The sequence below is a fragment of the Musca vetustissima genome, unplaced genomic scaffold, assembly GCF_032173495.1.
Source record: "Musca vetustissima isolate MV318-11 ecotype Yass unplaced genomic scaffold, APGP_CSIRO_Mvet_v1 utg43126, whole genome shotgun sequence".
NCBI classification, from domain to species: Eukaryota; Metazoa; Arthropoda; class Insecta; order Diptera; family Muscidae; genus Musca; species Musca vetustissima.
In genome coordinates, this window is record NW_026887953.1 from 15,898 (window position 1) to 43,314 (window position 27,417).

At 35.2% G+C, this 27,417-nt stretch overlaps 1 protein-coding gene across 1 annotated transcript; it reads right to left on the reverse strand.

Annotated features, from left to right (window-relative positions):
• Window positions 1-1,363: 1,363 nt before the first annotated feature.
• Window positions 1,364-14,207, reverse strand: LOC133335803 (toll-like receptor 7). Its single transcript, XM_061544101.1, has 3 exons — window positions 14,198-14,207; window positions 6,782-6,940; window positions 1,364-5,757 (listed from the first exon to the last, which is right to left on the reverse strand). Exons 1-3 carry the CDS (start codon window positions 14,205-14,207, stop codon window positions 1,364-1,366), a joined length of 4,563 nt encoding a protein of 1,520 aa, XP_061400085.1.
• Between the last annotated feature and the right edge of the window lie 13,210 nt (window positions 14,208-27,417).

Consider the following 27,417-nt stretch of genomic DNA (forward strand, 5'->3'; position numbering starts at 1 on the left):
AATGCAATAATATATACCTAAATTATGTTTTTTCTTTATTCCATCGAAAAATTTCCCCTACATTCGGTTTACTAAAATATAAAAAGAAATTCAGGACATCCCCTTACCCCTTCCCATAATTTTTTTTCTTTGTCAGCACAGGTGTAATTGTTTTGTATAGGGTATCACATGGTCGTAGCACTTGTCTTTTTATGATTTTTTGTTTTATTTTTCATAATTTCCACTCAAAAAATATTTTCTACAACAATTAGAGAATATTGATCAGATAAAAGAAGTAATAAAAAACTAATGTGAAAAACCTTTCAATGTTATTGCTTAAAAAAACAATCCAAAAAATTCTAACACTACAGTTTTTTCTCCCTTCTCTACACAAAATTTCCCACTACAAAAATTTTAGAATATTTCAAAACACTACATTTCCCCACAACTTTCCACAGTTTCAACACTACAAGAACTCAAAAATTGTTTCTTCTTATCTTACCAACATAAAAAAACCCCGAATACCATTCATTCATTTATTTGGGGATGATAATAATTTCAATGATTTCCACCATTAAATTTGTCTCTTTCAACATTTCTTTTCATTTCATTTCATTCATTTTTAGCCGGAAACACTTAATTTACACAGACACTTGCCTTTTTGCGTGCACTTCCTTTACCATTCGTTCATTTCCCCCGTTTGTTTTCCACATTCCACATTTTGTTTTGAAATTATAACTCAGAGAATTTATTTTTGATTTTTGTTTCAATATTTTTTTTCATCTTTAATTTATGCATTATCACTTTCTTCTTCTTCAACGTCGACAATTTTTCGTTTTTTTATTATTTTACAAAATTACAATTTAAAACATAATAACTTAAAACTTAAACTTAAAATTATAATAAAAATAAAAAACAGGAACCAGTCCTTATATATAATACAAAAAAACTAAAATAAAAACTTATTTTTAAAAATGCTGTCCTGGGGTCGTGGTTGTCACTCAGTCAGTTGTTAGTGTAGTTGTGTGTCAATAAAAGTCTTCCTTGGTTTGTGTATGTATATAGGGGTATGTATATGTGTTAGTAAGTCTTCTATCTACGTATTTTTTACATCACTATTCTGTCCATCGTCTGTCTGTCTATTTGTCTTTCTGTCTCTTTCTAAACTAAAAACTAAGCCATAAAATTAAGTTTTAAAAAAATTCAGTACTTTTTTTCATGTTATTTGTTGTTGTTTTAGGTTTGCTTTTTTTGCGTTAGTGTTAGTAAAAATTATTTTGCACTATGACTATTAAAATTGGGGAGAGTTTGTTTTTTTTTTCATTTTTGGGGACATTTTTGTTGTTGTTGCTTTAGTGTTAAATAAAAATTTATGGAAATAGAATTACACTAAATACGCCTGCACATGGGGTCCTTGCTGCTGGCCAGGCTGTATTGTTTGGTTATTACTGCTAAGGGCCTGCGAAGAAGCCGCCACTGCTGCTGTAGCTTGGCCATTGTTGTTAGCTGCCACTTGCTGAATTTGCTGCTGCTGTTGTTGTTGTGAATGTTGTAGGGTTTGGGCACCACTGTGATCACCACTGGTAACCCTTTGCTGTTTGGGTATTTGTTGGGGCCGCCATGTTTGCGACATATTTGGATGATGCTGTTGCTGTAGTTGTTGCTGCTGCTGCTGCTGAGGATGATGCATGCTACGATGCAGACTATTTATGCCCTGCATAACCTGCTGCTGCTGCCCTCCTGATGGTGATGGCGAGGCTGGTGGCATCATCAACATTTGTTCATTGTCCAGTGTTGAATAGTCCGATTCAATACTGGAATAAATATGTTCCGATGGTGGGCGTGTCCAGCCCATTGGAACACCACCACCACCTGCACTGGCATGCTGATGATAATACTGTGCAGCTGTGGTGGGTGCTGCCTGAGCCACAGCATTGGGATGTAGATGTGTGCCAGTCGCCTGTACATGATGTAGCGTACCGGTGTGCTCGGGACCTCGTCTTTGGGGTCGTGGCGAAGGTGTTGCTGTGGTGGCCGATGAATAATGCTGCTCTCCTTCTCCCTCGGGACAATAGGCGGGAGGAGGTGCAGGTCTATACAAAATACCAGGACTGGCAGGTTGCTTAATACGCTCATGGTTATGATCAAGTGTATAATTGTTACCACTACGATAATCAACCGGCAAGGCATAGCGTAACTTTTCCCAAAAATGCCGATCACCTCTACGTATGTGATGCACAGCTGTTGTCTTCAAGTAGGGCAACAATTCTATATCATTCTCCGCCTCAAATATTGCCTCAGGTTCTTCAATTAACACCAATTTCTGGGGCCTACCACGCAGCGCATCATGCAAAGCCCTTCTCAATTCACAACGCGACCATTCTGTTTGCAGGAAATTTCTTGTCAACAATATCACAACACGCCTTGAGACACGTGATGCTTCCAAAATTTGATAGTGTGTTGCATCGTGGGACAAATCGCGATGTTGCAAACAGATACGTAAGGGGGGACGACCCGTCTCTAGCTCAGCCACCAAATATTGACCCACAAACTCAGAATCTTTGGCCGAATGTAGGAGTATGGCATCGTACAGCTTCTCAGACTCTTCACAACGTGGCCCAAATACACGCACACCATAATGGGCGAATAGCCAAATACGTAACGACTCACGAAACACAAAAATGATGATGACAACAATGAGCAGGAAGACCAATGCCAAGGCAGCTGCCAATAATGGTATGTACGTTTTTGGTATGCCATGTTGCAGCATCGAACCGCCAGCATAATAGTCACTGCAGGCGGCTGTTACATTAAAGTCCAATTCACGTTTTCGGCTGCCGCCACCGCTTCCACCATAGCTGCTGCCGCCACCGACACCACCAATGATGCCACTGTTGTCCATGGTGGCATCTTCCATGCAAAAGATATCCTGGGAATCTTGCACTATCAACGCATTGTCAGCCACATATGAGGTCAACTCTTGCAAAAATTTGCAACGACATGACCAGTGATTACGGCCCAAGGCAATGGTGCGTAGCGCACGGAATTGTGGCAGCTGCAATTGCCATATGGGCAGAGTCACCAAACGATTGCCATCTAAGCGAAGCACCTCCAGCGACTGCAGTGGAGCCAATGTGGCATTCTCAATGGATGTCAACAGGTTGTTATGCAGGTAGAGCTCACGCAAAGCTGACAAATGCTCAAACTCGTAGCCTTGCAACGTTTGCATTAGATTGTCCTCCAAATGCAATATCTGCAGTGAGATGAGGCCGGCAAAGGTGCGATTCTGTATGCTGGCCACACGACTGGCATTGACAAACAATGACTTGAGGTTCTTGCGGCCGATGAAGGCATGGTTCTTGAGAACGGGGAAATTATTGCCGTCCAGATACACGACACTCGAATCCATGGGTACACGACGCGGCAGTTCCATTGTCTGCTGGCCGCCACAGTCCACCACGTTCGTGGACCATATTTGATCATGATAACATGTGCAATTGTTGGGACATGTCATCTCGCAATCACAGGCATCAAAATCACAGCAGTGACACAGAGCGAAGCAGTGCGAGTCGTAGCGGCAGAGGAAGTCTTGCGGCTGGAGCGAGGCCAATGGCCGGACGGGAGCACCACGAGCATGTGGCATCACACACTCAATGTTATGGGAATCCATGACTCGCGGATGTTGTCTGGTGGTGAGGTTATTGATGCGCTGTAGCCAGTCCATGGTGCAGTCACATTCGAAGGGATTGCCGCCAAGGTAAAATTCGGGCAGGGGCTTGAGTGGGCCCACTGGAGCCACACGCAGTTGTTGTAATTGCAATTTGGCCAGGGCATTAGCATACAAATCGACACGAGCCAAATTCACTTTGTCCACGAAGGTATTGGGCAGAATCGTGGATATTAGATTGTTGTTGATGAACAGTAGCTCCACCGTGTTGGGTATGGACATGGGACCAATTTCGGTAATGCGATTGTGGCTGGCATCCAACGTCTTTACACGAATTTCCTCTTGTAGTTTATAATAATTACCCAATGATTCAATGTAATTGCCATGGATATCCAACCATTTGAGATTTGCTGGGATGAAGGCATAATCGAACCATACCAAATGATTTTCCGACAAATTCAGCCACAACAAAGACATCAATGTGGCAAAGACACCATTTATATCGGAGAGAAAATTGCGATCCAAACGTATGGCCTCTAATTCGTAATTCTTATCGAAGGAACCCCGCTCAATGCTTTGTATGCGATTTTTGGCCAAATTTAAAACACTAAGCCGCGACAGATCTGCAAACATGCCCACTGAGATATTGCCAATTTGATTGTCAATCAAACGCAAACCGGTCAGCTGATGGAGATTTTTAAAGCTATCATTGTCGATGGTACGTATTTGATTTTCACCCAAATCCAGGGTTTTCAGCATGCTAAGATCTTGTATGGCACGTGGAACTTCGTTGAGTTGATTGGAGCTCAAATCCAATTCCTTGAGATCGGAACAATTTTTAAAGACATTTGGTTCGATGACCGAGATGAGATTATTGTTCAGCGTTAGTTTGGAGAGTATGAAGAGGCCATTGAAGAGTTTGTCATCCAAGGTGTGTAGACGATTTTCAGCCAAATTCAGGGTGTGTAGATTATACAATGGCAGGAAGGCATCTTCTTCAATGTGGCCAATGGAATTGTTGCGAAGATTGAGATTTTGTAGGAAATACAATTCCTTGAAGGTGCGATAATCAATGCGGGTCAGGGCATTGTGGGCCAAATTTAATTCAATTAAACGTATCAGGCCGGCAAAGGTGGTGTTGTCAATGTGATTGGAGGTCAATTGATTGCCGGATAAATCCACTACCAGCAATTGTTCCAAACGATGGAAGAGACCCTTGGGTAGTTCGTACAGTTCATTGTTGGACAAATGGATTTCACGTAATTCCTTGGAGCCGGCAAACAAACCTTCAGGTAAGGTTTCCAAATGGTTGTTACTCAAGTTGACAATACGTAGTGAGGATAGCCCGGCCAAGGCCTCTCCTGACAATTCGGAGATATTGTTATTTTGTAAATTCAAATGCTGCAGACGTCTGAGGCGGGAAATACCCCATGATTCGGTAATTGAACGTAATTCATTGAAACTGGCATCCAAAGTTTGTAGCTCACTACCACCATTACAATTCATATCGGCAAAGCCAAGATTCTCAGCTGCCCTAATGCGATTTCTTGTCAAGTTCAGGACTTGTAGATTTCCAACTGGACACAGAAAACCAGGTGGTAGGGCCCTCAAATTATTATCGGCCAAGTGTAGTTCGGTTAATTGTTTCAACCCATACAGGGAGTCTGGGAATAGTTCCAAAGTCTTGCTTGGCCCCCAATCGGAATTGTGGGTATTAATCACCAGCGTCTTCACGGTATTCAAACCCTCAAAGGCATTATTGGGTAGCTGTAGCAGTTTACATGAACTCAGCCGCAATTCATCGAGCGTTTGCAAACGAGCAAATGCCGCCTGTGGCAATTGCGATTCGAACAAATACAAATCACTGCATCTTATCTCCAGTTGGCTGAAACCATCAGCACCTTGTAAATCCAATGCCAGCGAACGTTCAATGAGACGTAAATTACATTTAACCGATGTGGTACCATTGTACTGCCAGGAACATTGATTTGTGGCCGGTTGTGGTATCGTTGATGGTGGTGCTAGCTGTTGTTGTTGTTGCTGCTGCAGCAGTAGCTGCTGTTCGACGGATGTGCCAGTGGCCAAGGCGGCTACTTGACCAATATTTGATGCTGTTGCACTAAAACATTCCATATGCAGTGCAAACAACAATAGCATAGTCCATAGATATCGATGGAGGCAACAGCATATCCAATTGTCCATATTGTGGGATTTTCTAAAGTCCAACATTTTGGTGTTATGGTGAAATTTTGTTTGCTAGTTATAGTCCACAGGGAGTTTGGATTTGGGGTTGTAGGGGAGGAGGATTTGTTGATTTTTTGTTTCTACTTCAATTTTTTCACTTTTTTCAATTTTTGTGAATTTTTAGAAATTTCAAAAATTTTTTACACATTTTTCTTGTTTGGTTTGAAAGAGGTTTTTTCTCCTCTTGTCTTTAGGTTTTGGGTGTAATTTAATTTTTTACTCTAACACACACACACAAACATTTACACAACTGTTTCTCTGGGATTGTTAGGTTTGCAACATTTTTTTGTGTTATTTTTCGTGGCACTTTTCCACACTTAGAGGCGTTTTTTCCAAAATATTTTTCACTTAGAAATTTTTCCAATTTCAATTTTTTGTATTAACAAAATAATTTTTATTATATCCGAATTTTTTGATGTTCTGGGTTTCTTATTATCCATTCACTTGTTCGGCGATTTTTTTCTTGTTTTTTTCACGAATTTTCAACTTCGTTTAGATTTCCACATTTGCTTTATATTCCTTGTATTTTTCGGTTTTTCACAAAACAAAATTTTTCTTTCTTATTCGTCGTCGTTCAGGTCGTTTTATGTTACTTTTTCACATTCGTCGGTTTTTTCGTTTTTCCTTCTATATTATTTGTATACACTCTGGGGTTCTTTCATTGCTGTATTGAAGTTAGTTCCACAAACAAAAACCGATTTTTTCATTCTTTCATTACTTCTACTGTGCTGTGTTCAGTGTGTATGATGAACAAGAAGAAATCAACGAACGTTTGGAATAGAAATTATTTTGCGCGTCATTTACACGTCCGCTCTTTTAGATGCTCGGACTCGAACTGATTTTTGAAAAATTCAAACAAACATCAAGTCCATGCCCATGAATGGTACGTACAATTGGCTTGCCACACAACTCCAATGGCTGAGACTTCGTTATAGCGGTGCCAAAGAGTGTGTGTGGTTGTGAGTGTACAATTTACACTCGTTACAAAAGACGAAACGACGACTATGGCTGATGATGGTGGCCAAAGGCATAACAGTGGGAAGAGTAAGACTAACAAAGAGCTAAAATATAGAGAGAGAGAAAATATGGGAGAGAACTCAAATAGAGCGGGAGAGTACTCAAATAACAAATCAAACAGGGTGAGAATATTTTAGTTGGCAAGCATTTGGAAAGATATGTTTGCATAAAAATTATTAAAAAAATTAAAATAAAAACAATATTTTTTCAATTTTCCATATTTTTATGCTCCCCATTTTCTCAATTTTATCCTCTACGAGCACCGTTTTATTCCCAATAATCCTTCTCCCCTTAATCAGAAGCAAGTAGCGCTTTGGTATATAGCGGTAAAAATTGGAACTACACAAAACGGACCTTTACCTTATCCTTGAGTAAAAATATAAACAGCTTGCTCTTTTCACCGCACCCTCTTTGTCAACCTATCTGTCTCTCTCCTGAATATCCTTTAACATATCCTTGCTACCAACAAATTAGTACCAAAACCGAACACCATTTTCATAAAGGGCGCTAATGTGTAGCCAATGAGAGATGGCACTCAATGCAACAGAGAGAGAAAGAGAGGGAGAATTATCCGAAAAGTGGGAGAGAGAGTGACAAAGAGAGTAATAATAAAATAACAAACTCTCTTGAGTGAAATTTCAAAACAATTCACAATACTCCACTATCTTCAGTTATTTTAGCTCCTCTCTCTTATTTTCACACATTTTCCTTGAAGCAACAACAACATCAGAAAAAACATCTGAAAAATCCCACAATTTTAATGTGACGATGCATGAAATTAAAGTATTTAGAACTTTAAGACATTGTAGCATTCTGGCATATGATTTCGGGTGTGAGCACACAAACACATGCACCGTGGTCAATATTATTACAGAGGCGGCAAATATAACAAACAATCATCACATGCAAAACAACCTGATTTTCAATGCCACCAATCCAATCTATCCGAATAATAAGGTGCGGCAAAATAATTTTGAAATCTTTTAAAGTTAATAAAATGCTTTCTTATACACAGAGTTTCATTAACTTAATTAGCCATGGCTCTAAAGAAGTGTGTGTGTGTTTGCTCTTTTTTTCAATTTCATACATGGTTTACTATAAATGAGCAGTTTTCTTATGGGAGCGTAAAATATTGGCAATAGTTTTTTGGTCGGAACATTTAAACATGTAAATGATTTCCGTTGCACCTGATTTGAAATTGATTGAATTTGGGGTCTGTGTTTATCATTGGAGGCTAATTGATGCAGTAGTTGTTTTCTATGACACCGGTTTACATCAATGAAATGTGACTATAACTTTTAAAATGCCTCATATAAGATAGAATTTTTATATCATATAAGATGGAATTTATATAGTAGATTCTATATATTTTTATACCTTACATACATGTTGTCCTCCTTAATATAAAATTCGATTCAAACTATTTTATATATTCCTCTAAAATTTTGCCCACATATTAGTATGATTTGGAATATTCTCTATTTAACGATAGATTTACTGGCATTGTCAATATAAATTGGTAATGTGGTATTTTGAATTTATGTGTAGGGTTATAAACTCTGTGATTGAAACCCACTTTTGGCGGATCATTCTTCATGAAGTATGTAACACAGAATGATATCATGTGGATACTGAAAGGTAGAAGTGATATGTTAGCACTAAACTCAAATAGATGCCAAACAGAAACAAATTCCAGATAATCAATGTGTACATTTTACAGTACTGTCGATTTCTGATAAAATCATAAAAAATAGGTGCAGAATATGACAAACCAAAGAAGAGCATAACTTGTGGATAAAATATTAAAAATCGCTTAATATTTTGATTCATATATGTGCAAAATCTTCGAATTGAGTTGTTTTTCATTTTAATTATAGCCGGCCCGGTCCCGGGTTTCTTTTATCGCATATTTACATTAAGCAAACGGTACTTTTTGTAAATATTTAATTATACCCGGCCCGGTCACAGGGTTTCTTTTATCGGTTTTAGCAAAAGATTTTTTTTTTTTTTTTTAAATTGTAATTATACCCGGACAGGCTCCGGCATCATAATTGCGTACAAATATAGAAGATATAGTGGAATCGTTGGAAGCAATAGGGGAAATGGCAAGATTTAATCTGGATTTATTTCTAAGAAGCAGAAGTTTCAGGTCAATTGTAATGAGTCCGAAGTCCGAATATTTTATAGAATTATATTTTTTGTACCATGTTTGAACGAACTGTAAATATAACAAGCAGATCTCTGGAAATCATACAACTTTATTTAAAATATCTGAAAGTGGATCTATGGATCACTATGGGGAAAGCGAAAGATCCACGACGACAATTTAGAAATAGAAGTCTTGATTTGAAATAAAGATTATTTTTTAATAAGCAAAACATTCAATATATACGCAATACATTAAGAGTAATGAAGTTATATATATATATATATATATATATATTTAGTTAGTTAGTTTAGTTATGAAGTTATATTTTATACATTTTTATGATCTTAATGAATATAAAATAGCCTAATGAATATAAACATTTTCACGATTAGTAATGCTTTTCCTTGTATTTTCTATTAAACATATTTAAGGAAGCAAAATTTGACTTTTTTCACTTCGCACCACCAAAAATTATATTACTTTCACTATAAGGTTTATTATTCCCGATAACTTTCAAATATTTTAGACTCCTTGGTTTTCAAAATAGATCCATAAAGTATCCTGAATTTTTCACATTGTAAAGCACATGTAGTAAATACAAAAATCAACATTAATATCCTATAAAAGAATTCAAGCGTTATATATTATAGATCTATCAACACTATCAAATGTTATTAAATATTCGTTATTATTTTATACGATATAGTCTTTATAATGTAATTGTAATAATTTGGATATTCAAGCTCATCTAACATAGCCTCTAAGCTGTTCCAGGTACATAGTTAAATTTAGAGTTATTTTCAAGTTTCCTTCACGGTTCTTGTTTACTATTGGTTTCATCCTTATATTTAGTTTTATACCATCCTGCACAAAATCGATCTATTCATGACCTCTTGTCACTTAAAATCGCGTATCGATATCTCCTCGATTGAAATCAATGTCTTTCATATTACAGCACTGTCCGATTTGTTGATTTCGGATACAGGGCCCCTTCCGCACTTCCAAGCGAAGTGGTTGTAATTATGAGAAAATTCGAAACTTGGGTCAATATTAATAATGTTTAGTATGGAAATGTTTTATACAATAAGAACCCAACATACTAAATTACAGCCTATTCGGTTGCAAAACTTGTCCCAAATCTCCAATATTCCGAACTGATTGGATTATTCCTTTTGAGTCATTCGTAAAGACACTTACATTTTAAAGGGACAATCTTGAATTAGTGTAGGTCCGAAAACCAAAACTCAATTTTTTGAAACCTGGTAAAAGAGGGCCCATTTAAGCAGTTTTACGTATTTTAACTTTATTAGAGCTCTTTTCAACTTTCCCTCACGGTAATTATGTACTATCGGTCTTTTGGAAGGGACTGAAATTTTTTTGATATAGAATGGAACTGCCTAGTTTACGGTATTTTGAGGCTTGTAGTCGAATTTTCCTACCCAAAAAGCTCTAGTTTGCAATTTCTGGGTTTTATAGGCTGGTAGAAATCTGGGCAAGAAATGAGTGTTTTGACATAGCTCACCATTTTTAGGATATTGGGGAGTTTAGCCGAATTTTCATAACCATAGAGAGACTATATTCACTCAATAGTGGTGGATATAAGCTCGGAATCTTAATTTACAACAGAGTTGGATGTTGGAAATCGCAAAGTTTTAAAGGATAATTATTTACGGATTTTGAATAAAAAAAGAATGGATTTTGAATAAAAAAAGGATTTGAATAAAATGTAATAATTTATTCCATATAAATAGAGGAATTCCTCAGAAGAAGTCGCCAAAAAAGTGACGAAACGTCGTGAAAAATGCAATAACACAACTATGTTGTCAGGGTATTATAGCTTTGTGCAGCCCCAAGACCAGCCTTTAAGTATACCGATCGTCATATCTCGACTAGCTGAGTCAATCTAGACATGTGTGCCCGTCCGTCCGTCTGTCCATTATAATTTGTAAACACGATACAGGCCACAGTTATGGACCAATTTTCACAAAATTTTGAATGTAGGATGGGTTCTGGCCAATGAAGACCCCTATTGTTTTTGGTAAAGATCGGTTAATATTTAGGGGATGAAATGGATCAAATACTTAATTTTTGTCGGTTTTTCTGGTCGCTCCAGAGGCCGCAATTATGGCCTTAACATCTCGAAGTTTTACATGGAGAAGGTGATCGGACCAAAGAATATGCATACTTGTTTTGATAAAGATCGGTCAATATTTAGCGGGTCAAATGGACCCTGACTTTTGTGTGAAAAATTACAAAATTTGTATTCTATGGCGTATATATTTATTCCTGAAGGACATAGACCCGAGAAGTTGATCTTTAAATTGATATAAATTATATTGTCGTAGGTACTCGGATGCGGGAGTTACACTTAACTATCTACAGGTGCTTACGTATTCATATATTATATAGTAACCTATTATCACACTGGTGAGCGGAGATATAGAGCTGATCGCTTTGAAATGTTCCATGAGGTTCCAGTTATGGTCAATGACAACGCCTAAAATGTTAGGTGATGATCACATAATTATTTTTCGGATGAAGTGGACCGAAAACTTAATTATTTGTACTTGTAGAGTCGAAAGCCGAACATCACAACACAACTCACGGTGTAGGGAATCTGGACAAGTCTGTACTGTACTGATTATTAGTAACATTTGTTGACCTCTAACCAGCCAAAAGTGTGCAAATATCGCAAAATATTGACCAATCTCAGAATATAGAACCACAGAAAGTTAGATTTTCTTGGAAGTTGTGTAGCCCCGTCCGACTATACTGCTCCACTCACTGGTTTTATTTGCAAAAGTAACCATGGCCAGTATTCCAAAATTATCGTAATAAATGAAAATATATCTGTTCGCAAGCAATTTTTATACCCTTCACCACTCTGTGGTACAGGGTATTATGTCTTTGTGCATATGTTTGTAACAGGCAAAAGGAATCGAGATAGACCCATGGTTCCTTTTGAGAATATGCATAGAATCACTTTCTGAGTCGATTTATGCATGTCCGTCCGTCCGTCCGTCCGTCTGTCCGTCCGTCCGTCCGTCCGTGTAGATGTTAAATTGTAAACAAAGTACAGGTCGCATTTATGATCCGATTTGGATGAAATTTGGCACAAGTCACTTATTCGGCCCAAGGACGAACCCTATTGAAATTGGAAAAAATCGGTTCAGATTTAGATATAGCTCCCATATATATATTTAACCGATTTAATGTAAACGGTCCCTATATATCTTTCGATTTGCACGAAATTTGGTACAGCCTAATCATTTAGGTCTAAAATGATGTCTGCCAAGTTTCGGGAAAATCGGTCCAGATTTAGATATAGCTCCCATATATAGTTTCGTCCGATTTCATGTAAATGGTGCACCAAAGTCTCTATATATCCTTCGATTTGCACTAAATTCGGTATAACGTACTTAATTTGAGCCTAGAATGATGTCTGCCAAGTTTCGAGAAAATCGGTACAGATTTAGATATAGCTCCCATATATAGTTTCGTCCGATTTCATGTAAATGGTGCCCCAAAGTCCCTATATATCATTCGATTGGCACGAAATTTGGCATAACGTACTGAATTGATCCTAGAATGATGTCTGCCATGTTTCAAGAAAATCGGTCCAGATTTAGATATAGCTCCCATATATAGTTTCGTCCGATTTCATGTAAATGGTGCCCCAGAGTCCCTATATATCTTTCGATTTGCACGAAATTTGCCATAACGTACTGAATTGGGCCTAGAATGACGTGTGCTTAGTTTCATGAAAATCGGTCCAGATGTAGATATAGCTCCCATATATAGTTTCGTCCGATTTCATGTAAATGGTGCACCAAAGTCTCTATATATCATTCGATTTGCACTAAATTAGGTATAACGTACTGAATTGAGCCTAGAATGATGTCTGCCAAGTTTCGAGAAAATCGGTCCAGATTTAGATATAGCTCCCATATATAGTTTCGTCCGATTTCATGTAAATGGTGCCCCAAAGTCCCTATATATCTTTCGATTTGCACAAAATTTGACATAACGTACTGAATTGAGCCTAGAATGATGTCTGCCAAGTTTCGAGGAAATCGGTCCAGATTTAGATATAGCTCCCATGTATAGTTTCGTCCGATTTCATGTAAAGGGTGCACCAAAGTCCCCATATATCCTTCGATTTGCACGAAATTTGGCATAACGATAATGATTTAGATATAGCTCCCTTTTATTATAGATTGATTTTAAGTAATTGACGCGACAAGGAAGCAATAGGGTGTTAGGAACAAAACGTTCTGAAATTAGTATAACCTAACCTGTGACAAGTTTGTGTGAAATCGCTTAATATTTGGATAGAACTTCCATATATATTTTCGCCCGATTTCAAGTAAATTGGGCATCAAACTCCTCATGTTAGTCAGATTGACATCAAATTCTGCACAACGTACCAAATTGAGCCTAGAATTACGTATTTGCGTTTTATAGAAGTACAGACATTCCCCAACGGATGACCTATTTATATTTGTTTGAAGTCGATTTACATACTTTTGTCCCATTGTAACATACGAATGACATGTTAATGGATAGATCTAGGTAGATTCACATTTAGATAAATATCACATATTTTATTTCATCCAATTTCATGTTAATAGTCCTGTTTAATATACCCATAGTGGTGAAGGGTATCATATAGTCGGCCCCGTCCGACTTTACTACTTTCCTTACTGGTTTTAAGTTGTGAAAAGTTTCAAAATCGTTATAAAAGAAATGTGATTTGGTTGTAAAACATGAATACAGTATAATTTGATCATCGGGCTAAAAAATCTTTGCGTCATAAATTGTGTAAAATAAATTTCAATTAACAGCTACATATTCTGTGAATTAGTGGATATTATTGATTTCTCCATCACGTGGTAAAGAAACGTAATAGGAAATGAAAGTTGGATTAATTTTTGTTTGTGAAAATTATCACATTTGTAATAGCTGTTAACTGAAGTTATGATTTTTTTTTATTTTTAACAAAAATATGAATATTGACCACTTTTCATATTGGAAACCCGTAAACTTTCCCACAACAATCATGCCCCTTATAGCTTTATTCTAATAGTATTCAAATTCTTCTTATATGATTTTATCATCCGATAAGAGCCAATATGTCTAACACACATTCATTTCAATATATTTTTCAACACCATATAAAACCAGAAAAACAAAAAAAATTGTCCCACAACAGTGATTGTTTTCTTTTTTGTTTTTTTGATCGCCCCCGGAGTGAACTGCATCTTGTGGATAGTTGTGTTTACCCCTTTTGTTCCCCAGTGTCTCTTTCTTTGTTGTTTGAAACTATAAAACATAATTTCTTTTCTTCTTCGTCGTCGTCGTTGTCTTCAATTTTTTTTTGTCAACTGCTGATAGATGTGAAACATATTGCCTCATTGTGTATTAATCACGAAATAAGAAAAAAATCGACCGACAAATCTCTAAACATAAATTCTATAAACTAATCCTCTACCCAGAGAAATAAATGTGAAAAGAAACCAAAGGAGTTTGTTGCTGCTACAGCATCAGCACCTCTCACATGTGCGGAAGCAGAGTTTTAGTGGATTTTTATTTTATTTTTAGTTCTCAACAAAATAAAAAAGGGATTTTGTTTAAATGAAGAAAGAATAAAAATTATCTCTAGGTGTTTTTTCTTTCTTTGTTTTTATTTATAAAAATCTATAATGTGTGGTGGTAGCTGGCTGGTGTTCGGTTGAAGATCCCTGCCTGCCAGCCTGCTTTGATAGAAATTATATCACTTCTGACCACTTGAGATGTATTTTTAATGAAATTAATGTTGTAGTCAGTTCGAAATTTGTGTACCTTTGTTTGTGTGTGTGTGTTTGTGTCGAATCATGGCAAGTTGATGTTGATGAGATTTAAATTCCCTTTGGCATGCTAAAGGCACGCGTTATGTTTTAGTTGTGGGTGATTAACGAATATATATGGACAGGAAAACTAAATTCCATGGGTATGGGAGCTAGCTGGCGAACAGTTGCTGCTGCTGGGGGATTAGTGTTGCGAATGAACCATAAAATGTTATTAATTATCAAGGGTTAAGGTGAAAGTGTATTTTTCTGTGATTCTATGAAAAGAAATGCTTTTCATAGAGAAGAAAATACCCCCTCCTCCTTACATCAATGCAACCGACCCCAACCAATGCACTTTTAGTACTAAATTTTCTGATAAATATTGCCATTGGAATTGCTCTTTATGACACATAACAAACACACTCAATTTCTCTTGAGTATATTTTCTCTCCCATCTCTCATATGTTTTGTACTAAATTCGCTCTCAGTTACTCTCTCAACCCCAACAATTTAACAAAATTCAAATTTTCTTCATTTCTCTTTCTCTCAATTTGAGTAAATTTCCACTCAAAGAGAACACCACCTAACTTAAGCAATGAATACGATGTTGCCTTCCACTTTCTGATGTTCTTACACACAACTCTCCTCACATGGTTGCAAGGCATCAGTGTTGGCTTTTTGATTTGGTCTTTTGTTATTTAATAACAGCCTTTGATGGAACTGGTTCAACTTGTTCAAATTAATAATAAGTTCCCCGTAAATCCCCGAGCGTACGTACGTATGTGTACGTACTACGAATCGCACAAATTGTATATTACGTTGCTGCAGCACTAAGAGTGGGGGCCAAAATACGTATTAACCATGAACGGTTTGGACGGATGGATGGTTGGAGGAACAGCCAGACAGACGGACTTAAGTATGACCAACACCAATGGTGTTTTGGTTTTCATTAATGGGTGCAAGAAACCAGCAGCAGCAACAACAACAACGTGTTGTTTTTCATAAAAAATGAAGAGAAAAAAAATCCTAAAGAAAAATCGTATCAAATCATGTTGTCATGAAGGCAAAAAAAATAAATAAAACAAGATTGGTTTTCTGGAATAGAAACTAGATTTTGATGCTGTGGAAATTTTCAAAATAATAAGACATAAGGAAAAAAATGAAAAAACAAAGTGAAGCAATATGAGTTTGAAAATGAAAAAAAATTAGCGAGCAAGAATGTTGTGAAGTGTTTGGTTTTGCAGCTTGATTAAATTTTAATTTGATTATCAGGTCCAGGTTTTCAAAAAATGTCGACTTACATGTTAAAATGTGTAAAATGGATTTTTAATTAACAGCCACATTTTCTGTAAATTAAATCGTATTATTGAAATTAAAAACAAAAATAAACTACGCAATATCTTTAAATGAAATAAAATATATTGATAGAAAAATAAAACGAAATTTGGGTTCCAAATTTAGTGGATACAATTTCAAAATTAAGTGATGTCTATTAAAGTATTTCAGGACTATTACAGTGTCATATATTCCATCCATCATGTCATATATTAATGGATGTCCTTTAGTGGATTTTGGGAATAAATTTTGACTTGGGAGAATATTAAGAAAATTATTTTTTTGGGTTCAAAATTCAGTGGATGATATTCTAAAAAGAAAGTGATATCTATAGAAATTTGTATGTCCACGTTTAGACTATATTACCGATATCTATTAAAAAATTTCACGGCATTAACAGGGTCATATATTCCATGGCTTAATGTTGTCTGTTTATGGATGTCCATGGAACGAAGTTGGCGGATTTTCTTTTTTCTTCGGAAAAAACATTTTGACTTGGCAGAATATTGCGAAGTCTTTTTCTTTATTCTTCACAAATATTTCAATTTTATGGGATATTTGAAATGTGCATATATAAATTTTTTCTATGCCTTCATGTTGTTTACTTATGGATGCATTTGGAACGAAGTTGGTGGATTTTCTTTAATTCTTGGGGAACAAAATGTTGACTTGAAATAATATTGTGTTTTTTTTTTAATTCTTCACATATGCATATTTATTTTTTATGAAAATCAGACGACCCAATTGACATGATTTGGTTAAAATTTTAAAACTAATATTTAAAAATTTAATATTTAATTTTTTCTTTATAATAAAAAAACGTAGCCCTACACTACTTTGTGTATATTGAAAAAGTGCCATTAGATTATAGTTGGCTATAATATGAAATCTAATGGCACGTTCTGTTCTATATAATGTATGTGATTTATATATTTAAAAATTTTGGAGTTGTATTCAAATTTCATGTTTATTGGACAGACGTAGAGACTTAGATGTATTTGATCGTTTCGGCAAAATTTTAAATTAATACGACACATTTGTACATGAAATCCTATTTGCATATATATTTTATTCAAATCGATTTAATCAATAATACAAACAATTTAATTGTTATGGGAAAAAATGATGTTGACAGAAACAATACATCGTAATTGGTGTATACTAAACATGGAATCGGACAAAAAATATCTGGAATCGATTTCGTCTCAAATCTATTAAATGTGCAAAATTACTTTTTAATCGTAAAAGGGTAACGTCAATGTTGCATAATTCGCCAGTTTCAAAATTATTAAAAATTTAGTGAATGAATTACACCTTGTTAAAAAAATCCAAAGATAAAGGACCAAAGCGAGTTCTAAAATTGATTCTATGTATGTGCTAAAACTAAAGTATATATCTATATTGTTTTCTCTTGCATGATACTTACAAATTCATTAATATATATTATTCTGAAATCTATGCAAAATTGTATGAAATCTGAACCGATTTGAAGAGACCTTGAGACATGCAGCACAATTCGCTGCCTAAAGTTACATCTAAATCAATCAAACTGTGGCAATTTGGTACAAATTTAAATGAAATCGGACAAAAATATTTACATTGTGCAATATTTCGTCGCAATCGGAAGAGTATTGGGAATCTACGTCTAAAGGGATTTCATTTTTCGTAGGCTCAGTATCATACTCAGGCCTCAAATAGATCGAAATATTTTGTTTTCAGGTCGCATTTATGATATAAATTGAATGAAATTTTGCACAGGTCACTTATTTGGATTAAGGACAATCCCTATTGAAATTGGTGAAGATAGCTTGAGATTTAGATATAGGTCCAATATATATTTTCGCCTGATTTTAAGTAAATTGTGGTTTTGTTGGAATCGGCGCAGATTTAGATATTGCTCCGATATATACATTCGTTCGATTTTATGTTATTGGCGCACCACAGATCCAAAATATGGCCGATTGGCACAACATTCTGCGAAATGTACTGAAGTAAGTTTAAAAAAATCTCTGACAAGTTTCGTTGAAAACGGTGCAGATTTAGATATACAAATTGGTGCAAAAATTGGCAAAATGAACTGATGATTGTTTTGTTGAAATCGGTTAAAATACATCCGATTGTAAATAAATAGTGCACTAAATACTCAAAATTTGGCCGATTGGCACACAGTTTTGTTGAAATAGGTTGAAATTACGATATAGCTCTAATAAAGATATTCATCCGATTTCACGAAAATGGTGCAACATTTGTTGTTGTTTTATTTCTCGGAATGTTATATCACAACTATCATCAAAATACATAATATTGGACGATTTACTATGGTGGAACCTTTATATGGAGACAACTTGAAAACTTAGACTCGGTTAAAATACAGGTTTTAGTGCCAGTGTTTCTTGATTTAAAATATTTTTTTATTTTTATTTTTATACCTTTCACCACACTGTGGTACAGGGTATTATGTCTTTGTGCATATGTTTGTAACAGGCAAAAGGAAACGAGATAGACACATGGTTCCTTTTTAGAATATGCATAGAACCACTTTTTAAGTCTGTCTGTCCATGTATTTTTGTGAACAAAGTACAGGTCGCATTTATGATCCGATTATCTGGCCGAAGGACGAACCCTATTGAAATTGGGAAAATCGGTCCAGATTTAGATATAGCTCCCATATATATTTTCGTCCGATTTAATGTAAATGGTGTACCAATGTCCCTATATATTGTTCGATTTGCACGAAATTTGGCATAGCGTAATGAATTATGTCTAGAATGATGTGTGTTTAGTTTCCTGAAAATCGGTCCAGATTTAGATATAGCTCCCATATATATTTTAGTCCGATTTAAGGTAAATCGTGTACCAATGTCAATACATATCTTTCGATTTGCACGAAATTTGGCACAGCGTGATGAATTAGGTCTAGAATGATGTGTGTCAAGTTTAGTCCGATTTTATGTAAATGGTGCGATGTGTGTAATATTTCTTGAAAATTGGTTCAAATTTAGACCATATATATTTTAGTCCGATTTTAAAGTCTCTATATATCCTTCGATTTGCACGAAATTTGACATAGCGTACTAAATTGATACTAGAATGATGTGTGCAAAGTTTCGTGACAATCGGTTCAGATTTAGATATATTTTTATTTTTTTATTTTTCAAACCTACACTAATTCAAAAATGTCCCTTCAAAAATTTCATGTGGTAATCACAGAAATGATTAATTTGCCAGCATACGGCAATACTGTTTCTCTAACTTTAACCCTGCATATTTAGATATAGCTCCCAGGAGGACCCTATGTCTGTTCGCTTTACATGAAATATTTCAATGCGTATTGGATTGACATCGGTTCAAGCATAGTTTTCATATATATTTTCATCCGATTTCATCTTAACGTTGTACCAAATAACTAAACTTTGTCCGATTAGGACGAATTAGTGCACAATGGTGGATGTCATGGTTGTTCAACTATGTCTAGATTTTATATCTCCCATACATAATTATGCTCGATTTCATACAAATAATTGACATTCAATTTTTCATATATTTCCGTATGATATGTGTTTGGGTTGTTTTAATTTACTTCAAATATCTATGAAGTTCACACAGTTAATTTCGTCCGATTCCATTTCACTGGTCCTCCAAGGATGCTACGTCTATTACATCTACAGTATGTTGTACATATGAACATCTCTTGTATGCACCCAATGTGGTGAAGGGTATCATATAGTCGGGCCCGTCAGACTTTTGAGCTTTCTTTACTGGTTTCTAATTTGGTTTCCGATCGGAAATAGGTGGGTTTCCAAAAATTAATTATCATGGGCCCGCCTTTTGTTGATTTCTGTGCGAATTTAATAATCCTAGTTCATTCTAAAGCCAGCCATCTACTTTTGGAATTCCGTTGGAATTTTTGGTTTCAAATTTTCCAGTGATCGGTAAAAATATTGGCGTTGAAACTCTCATATTCCACATAAAATCCACTCCGGTAGGAAAATGTGACAAAGACGACCTATATCATCTAATATTCCCATTCTGTTTGCAACACATTGAAATATTCGTCGAATATGTATATGAATTCTTTTTATATGTATTCTTTATATGCGTTAAAAAGCATTTCGCTATTTTGACGGTCTTAGCTGCTGTAAATTGACATTTCGTATTCCTAGTCAATGAAAGTCTTTTTTTAAAATCCTTTCCGATATAGGTTTGAGTATTTAAATAGCCTCCGAAAAAATGCACCTTAACATTTTATTGCTAACAATTATCGATGAAAAAATTATAGTGTTTTAAGAGGACCTCCGATTCTCGATTTCAAATTCTCGATTCAAATTTCGACGGTTTTCAACCGGCTGGCAATTGAAGGTGCATTATCTTGAAGACTTGTAAATTTCCATATACGTATTAGAAGACTTAAAGGATACGAAAATTAATAGTGGATTAAGCAAATTCCCATAATTTATGTATTCACATATATTGACGCTTGATGGCAATATCACGCTCTTCAAATTAGAACACATTTTTCTGCTTCTTAACCATGCCAGTCCCAAAATATGACACCAATTTCAAATCCCCCCATTTTCCATTTATGTACAAAAGGTGACCAATATCAATTCCTTTCGTTTTGAAGAGTGATTACCACAAACAACGTCGACATGTTGTGGACCAATTCTTATAAACAAAACAAAATGTTTGGAATTAATGCCAAATTGCAAAACAGGTATTGTAACGCCATGGACACTGGAGTTAACTGCTTGGCTGGATGGCTGCAGTTGGAGTTGTGCCAAAGTAAACGTAAAAATATAAACAAACATTAAACAAAAAACCAGTTTTTTCGTTACAAATCTATGATAAAAGTGTGGGGTATGGAGTTACCACTTGGCTAGGGTGGTGGAGGGCGGAAGAAAATCTGTTTGTCTTTCACAAATATATGAGTTTGAAAAAAATTGAGTAACAAATAAAGTAATGTAGCCCAAAATGAGTTTGGAATAAAACCAGGTGTCTCCTTGCAAGTAGATGGTAAAATTGTTGTGTTGTGGCAGGGTATTCGTTTTTTTTGAGCCTATTTTTTATTACCTTTATAAATATGTATAAGCGAGCAGCTTTGTGGCTAAAATTAACCAAATATGGTCATAATTTCCAGCACATTAAAGGGTAAGCTGGACATTAATTCCAGCATATTAAAATAAAATAAAATTATATCTTCCCAACCGTCTCTATTTTCTTCTTCTTCGTGGCATTTCATTTAATTTTTGGTTAACTTGCGTTCCTGTGTTTTGGCGCTTAAAAACCCTCCGGGTATGATCTATTATCCACGTAAAACAACAGACCCAACAAAATATTAAAAATGAACATAAAAATTGCTGCCTATATCCGTCCCCCTCCCTTCATGCGGCTAGTTAAGGTAATAAAAATTATTTTTATTACCAAAAAAAAATTATTTGTTGTTGTTCTGAGCAACTGTTATAGGTTCTACTGTATTTTGATGGTGGGCTGCCAAATTTTATTTGTTTTCATTTTCATTTCAAATAAGTGTATTTTTATTTTTCTTCAAATACTTGTCGAGGACCATCGTTTCTGCTCCAGAGGTTAGTAGTGAGTGGCACATTTCATATTCCATTCTTAAGAAATTCATTCACTCTCTTCCTTCGTTCATGACTTTCAAGTTTTCTGTTGTTTTTCGTTTAATGACTACAAAAAAGAACAAACACACACATTTACGCGTTTTTATTACTTTCGAATAATATTTTCATTTTCGTTGCGTTTTATTATGATTTTCTTTTATTGTTTTTCCATTTACATACATTACCAGACATTAAAATAATGTTTAATTACATTAAAAATGACATAATATTATGACGATGATGGTGATGATGAACCCTAAGCATAATCCAGGCCAAATATAGACGGACCCACCATGGTGTCCGAAACAGTTGCCAGGGCCAGCCTGTTGTTGTCACTTCATTCGTTCGCTACAAATAACCATAAACATTGTATATGAGGAAGGAGGCACAAGACACAATCAACGATATAGTTGTCGCCTTTAGTATGAACGAAAGTGGAGAGGTCAAGCTCTAAACATGGACTTATTTACAACTTGTGGCACCATTTAGTATGGAGTTTGTTTTTTTCAAATATTTTTTTTACTTATTTATTGCCTGAACTAAATATTTTCCAAAAATCGAATAGTTTTTTTTTAATGTTCCTAAATGTTGTAATCAGAAGTAATACTAATAAAAATATTTAAATTATAATGTATTTTATGTGTTGATATTTATTACTTTATAGATAATTCGATGTGGTTTATGAGTATTTTGTAAGATTTTTTATTTACAAGATAATTCTACATTTATTTCAATTAAGCTAAAAATCTTAAAAAAGACTACGAGAGCTTGAAAATAATTTCGAAATCTAACACTACTCGATTTAAATACTACAGCCGAACTTTCATAACCCGAATTTTCTTAAAGCACAAAGCTCATGTAACGAGGCAAATTATTTTTAATTCAATAAGTCGGATTTTCTTCGGGATAACTGTGGTTAAAATTTTCTGCCGAGATATACTTTGACCTCTGAGAAAACGTGGGATATAACATTGGCATATATTGAAAATATTCTGCGAAGAGACCTCTACACTCCGAAAGCCCGAAATGAGTCTTATAGCCATATTGCTTGCAAAATGCGGGGCCAATGCAAAACATGGACCAATATTTTTTGTAAGTAAGCTTCACTGTTTAAAATGTAATATCAATCAGGCACCCATTGATTATTTAGAGTACAATCAACATGAACCAGTAAGGAAAGTAGTAAAGTCAGACTGGGCCGACTATATGATACCCTTCACCACTTTGGGTATATTGTACATATGTATCCTAATAATTGCATGTCTATGTTCCCATTTCTCCAACCTATCCTAACTTTAATTTCATTCGAGCAGATTTAGAGCCGCCTGCGTAACATGGGGAAAATTTGTGAAAAACGATTTATTGTACGCTATGCCAGTACGCTATGCCAAATTTTGTGCAAATCGAAGGATATATATAGGGACCTTGGTGCACCATTTACATAAAATTGGACGAAAATATATATGGGAGATATGTCGAAATCTAAACCGATTTTCCCGAAACTCACCACTCATCATTCTAGACTCAATTCAGTACGCTATGCCAAATTTCGTGCAAATCGAAGCATATAAAGGGACTTTGGTGCACTATTTACCGAAAATCGTACGAAAATATATATGGAAGCTATATCTAAATCGGAACCGATATCTACGAAATTTAACACACATCGTTGTAGATTTAATTCAGTACGCTGTGCCAAATTTCGTGCAAATCGAAGGATATATAGAGACTTTGGTACACCATTTACCTTTAATCGGACGAAAATATATATTGAAGCTATATCAAAATTTGAACCGATTTTCACGAAACTTAACACGCATCATTCTAGACCTAATTAATTACGCTGTGCCAAATTTCGTACAAATCGAATGGTATATAGGGACTTTGGTACACCATTTACCTTAAATCGGCACACATTATATGCCAAATTTCGTGCAAATCGATAGATATATATAGGGACTTTGGTACGCCATTTACAGTAAATCTAACAAAACTATATATGGGAGCTATTTCTAAATCTGAACCGGTTTTCACCAATTTCAATAGGGTTCGTCCTTGGGCCAAATAAGTGACATGTGCCAAATTTCATCTAAATCTGCTACAAACATATACACAAAGACAATACTCTGTACCACAGTGTGGTGGAGGGTATAAAAAGAGGGTTATATGGGGACTACCCGTAAAAGGGAGCGAGTATTAATAATTGTTGGGAGGGAGGTTTGTTACCATATGCGACTACAAAAATACAATAATAATAATAATAAGAACTCGACGTACTAAATTACAGTCAATTCGGTCGAAAAATACGATCAGAACCCCCAAAATACCGAAAAATGGGGGTACACTTATATGGGGGCTATCCGAAAAAATGGACCTATATTCATAAATTTTTTGTGGAGACATTTAGAACCTATTAAGAAACCAATGTACTAAATTTCAGCGTATTCGGTTGAAAAACGCGCTAAAGAACTCCAAAATACCGAAAATTGGGGGGTACCCTTATATGGGGGATATCCGAAAAAATTTACCTATATTTATAATTTTTTGTGGAGAGATTTGGTACCTATTAAGAACCCAATGTTTTAAATTTCAGCGTATTCGGTTGAAAACGCGCTCAAGAACCCCAAAATACCGAAAATTGGGGGGTACCCTTATATGGGGGATATCCGAAAAAATTGACCTATTTTTATAATTTTTTTTCTGGAGAGATTTGGTACCTATTAAGAACTCGAAATTCTAAATTACAGCCAATTTGGTGGAAAAATACGATCAAAACCCCCAAAATACGGAAAATTAGGAGGTACCGTTATATGGGGGCTACCAGAAAAAGTGGACCTATATTTATAATTTTTTGTGGGGACATTTAGTACCCAATAAGAACTTAATGTACCAAATTTCAGCGTATTGGGTTGAAAAACGCGCCGAAGAACCCCAAAATACCGAAAATTGGGGGTACTGTTATATGGGAGCTATGTCTAAACGTGGACCGATATATCCCATTTTCGAACATGACCTGCCTGCAGACAAAAGACAACCCTATGGAAAATTTCAGCACACTATCTCAGAAGATAGCGTTATTACAACAGACGGACGGACATTAGTATTTAGAAGTCGCTCTAAATTCCACAATTATAAACTGAACATCTCAATTTGTCCATGGGCAGGTGATCTGACCAACTAATTCGAATGGTTGTCATGTTAATGAAAATCAATATTTAGCAGAAGATGTTGACATGTAATCGGTCAAGAGAGTGTTAATATCGCGAAATATTACCCAGGCTAGGAATAGGAATATTTTTGTAAAATATATCCTCCTTCTATATCGAGTTCTTGTGCGTATTTTTCGTCCTTATTTTCTTGAACTAATCTTCTAAGATGTGTTCTGGATCGCTACCATTTTAAGCGGATTTGCAAATAAATATATTCTGCAACATTAATTTTCTCTAAGGTTTTGTAATTTTGTAAAAGGTGGGCGAATATGGCGACCCAAAATAACAAATTATTGTCAACGAGTTAGGAAAGCATGGTCAAAGTCCTCACAATACCGAATAGGTGCTATAATTAACCTTGTAATCGGCAAATTTTTTACTCACTTTCTGTAAAATAATTTTTAATCAATTGGCAAAATCCCACTGTATTTTTACCAAGCAAGACTATACATCATACTCTGAATAATATTTACCCACATAAATCTTTCTAAAATATTTTCTTATAATGTGTACTTTGTATACTTTCCAAATGATATTTATCTCATTGACCTACAATTGTTTTTGTTTTCACATTGAATTTTCTCTATTTCTAATGGGAAATAAAAACTACCATAATATTTAATCATACTAATAGTAATAACAATACTATAATAATAATATTTCTCAAGCAATCACAACAATGTTTATTTTTATTACTTTTTGATAAGTTTGTTGTTGTTGTGGTACTTTAACAAATGACAAATGAAACAAACAAAAAAGAAACCAAAATCTCTGTGGATTCAGTCTTATCAGTACAACTACCGCACAATAAACCCTCCAAGCACACATGTTCGAAGTGCAAGAAGCTACAAATGCATTGGAACGAACAGCTTTTGCACCATTAAAAATTTAACCTTTGAACTGAAGTTTTATTTGTTGAAACCACATCCCATCCTCCTATTTCTAATGGAGCAGTGCAGTTTAGTTGTCTTTCTTTCTTTAAAATGAAGGGAGATAGAGACCCCATATTAAATTTAAATATGAAAAATAAGCAGATTATTGTTGAAGAACACACGGAATGAAATAAAATTTTATGTTGAATACTTTTTTAGTTTGTGTCGTTCTGTTTTTTTTTCTTCTCCATCCATTTGACCCTGCCATCCACCCAGCCAGTCATAATCTCAAGTATTTAACTTACAAAGGAATGCATTGCTCAGCAGCACTGAGTGACTGCCTGTCCGTCCATCCATCCGCCCGGCTGACAAGTGAAGTTCAAAAAGTAGTAAAAAAGTGTGCGTGTTGCCAAGGCACTTAAAGTTTAATGATAATCCAAGTATTTTGCTCGTTGTGTTTGCTTTTAGTTGCCTTTTTGTTTTAGAAACATTGTTTTTCATTTCTCGTAAATTCTTGCACTAAGTACTCATAGCCAGCCACTCAGTCATTGGACTGCAGTTCCAGTCCAGAAGACACCAATCGACCACAACGATTATAGTTTGCCATTGCCGATAACCTTTGGACATTTTTGTTCAGAATCATCATCTTCACACTTCTTCTTCGTCGTCGTACTTACAGCTAGTCATTTCTTGGAACCTATCGATAGATAACGCATTAATATATGAAAAAGTGTTGATACTAATAAGGCGAGGTTGTTGGTTTTTTATGGCATCATTCATTGTAAATATAATTTTAATAATTTTTATTGCCCGGAATTTTTACACTTTCAACTGAATGTTGCAATAATAATAATAGGCGAATAAATTTGATGATAAGCAATGACATTAATATGCACAGCAATACAAATACTATTTGATCAACTTTAGTTCCTGGAATAATTGGCAGATCGATAATGTGGCAGCGGAAATATTTAAAAAAAATTAAAAACATTTAAAAATCTTTTAAAGACTGAGCGATAAAGAAAGGAACGGACGAACTATATGATAGACCTCTTAGGGTTACAAAAGTTTGCAACATATTTACGAAAGTTAAAATATTCATTATTGGGATGAAAACCAGGTTAAATTTTTTTGAAACCATTTCCGGATGTATCATACATATCTTTGGGTTGCAAATAGTGCTCTAAGTGCAACATATTTTTGGAAGATGGAAAATTTATAATGGGGGTAAAACATCTGTTAAAAAATTTAGCGATACTGATTTGTCTCTGATGAATAAATTTTATTCATGTGTTTAGCATAATAAGAGGAGTTGTTGACATCTAATCAGTCAAGATAGTGCAAAAATCGTGTAATATTACCTACCACTTTATGGCGGGCGGTGGTTTTTTTTTTTTGGAAAATATATCTTCCTTCTATCACGAGTCCTTGTCCGTATTTTTCGTAGGTTATTAATACCGAAAAAGCGGATTTTTTAAGTGGAGTCAATAAAAAATTGG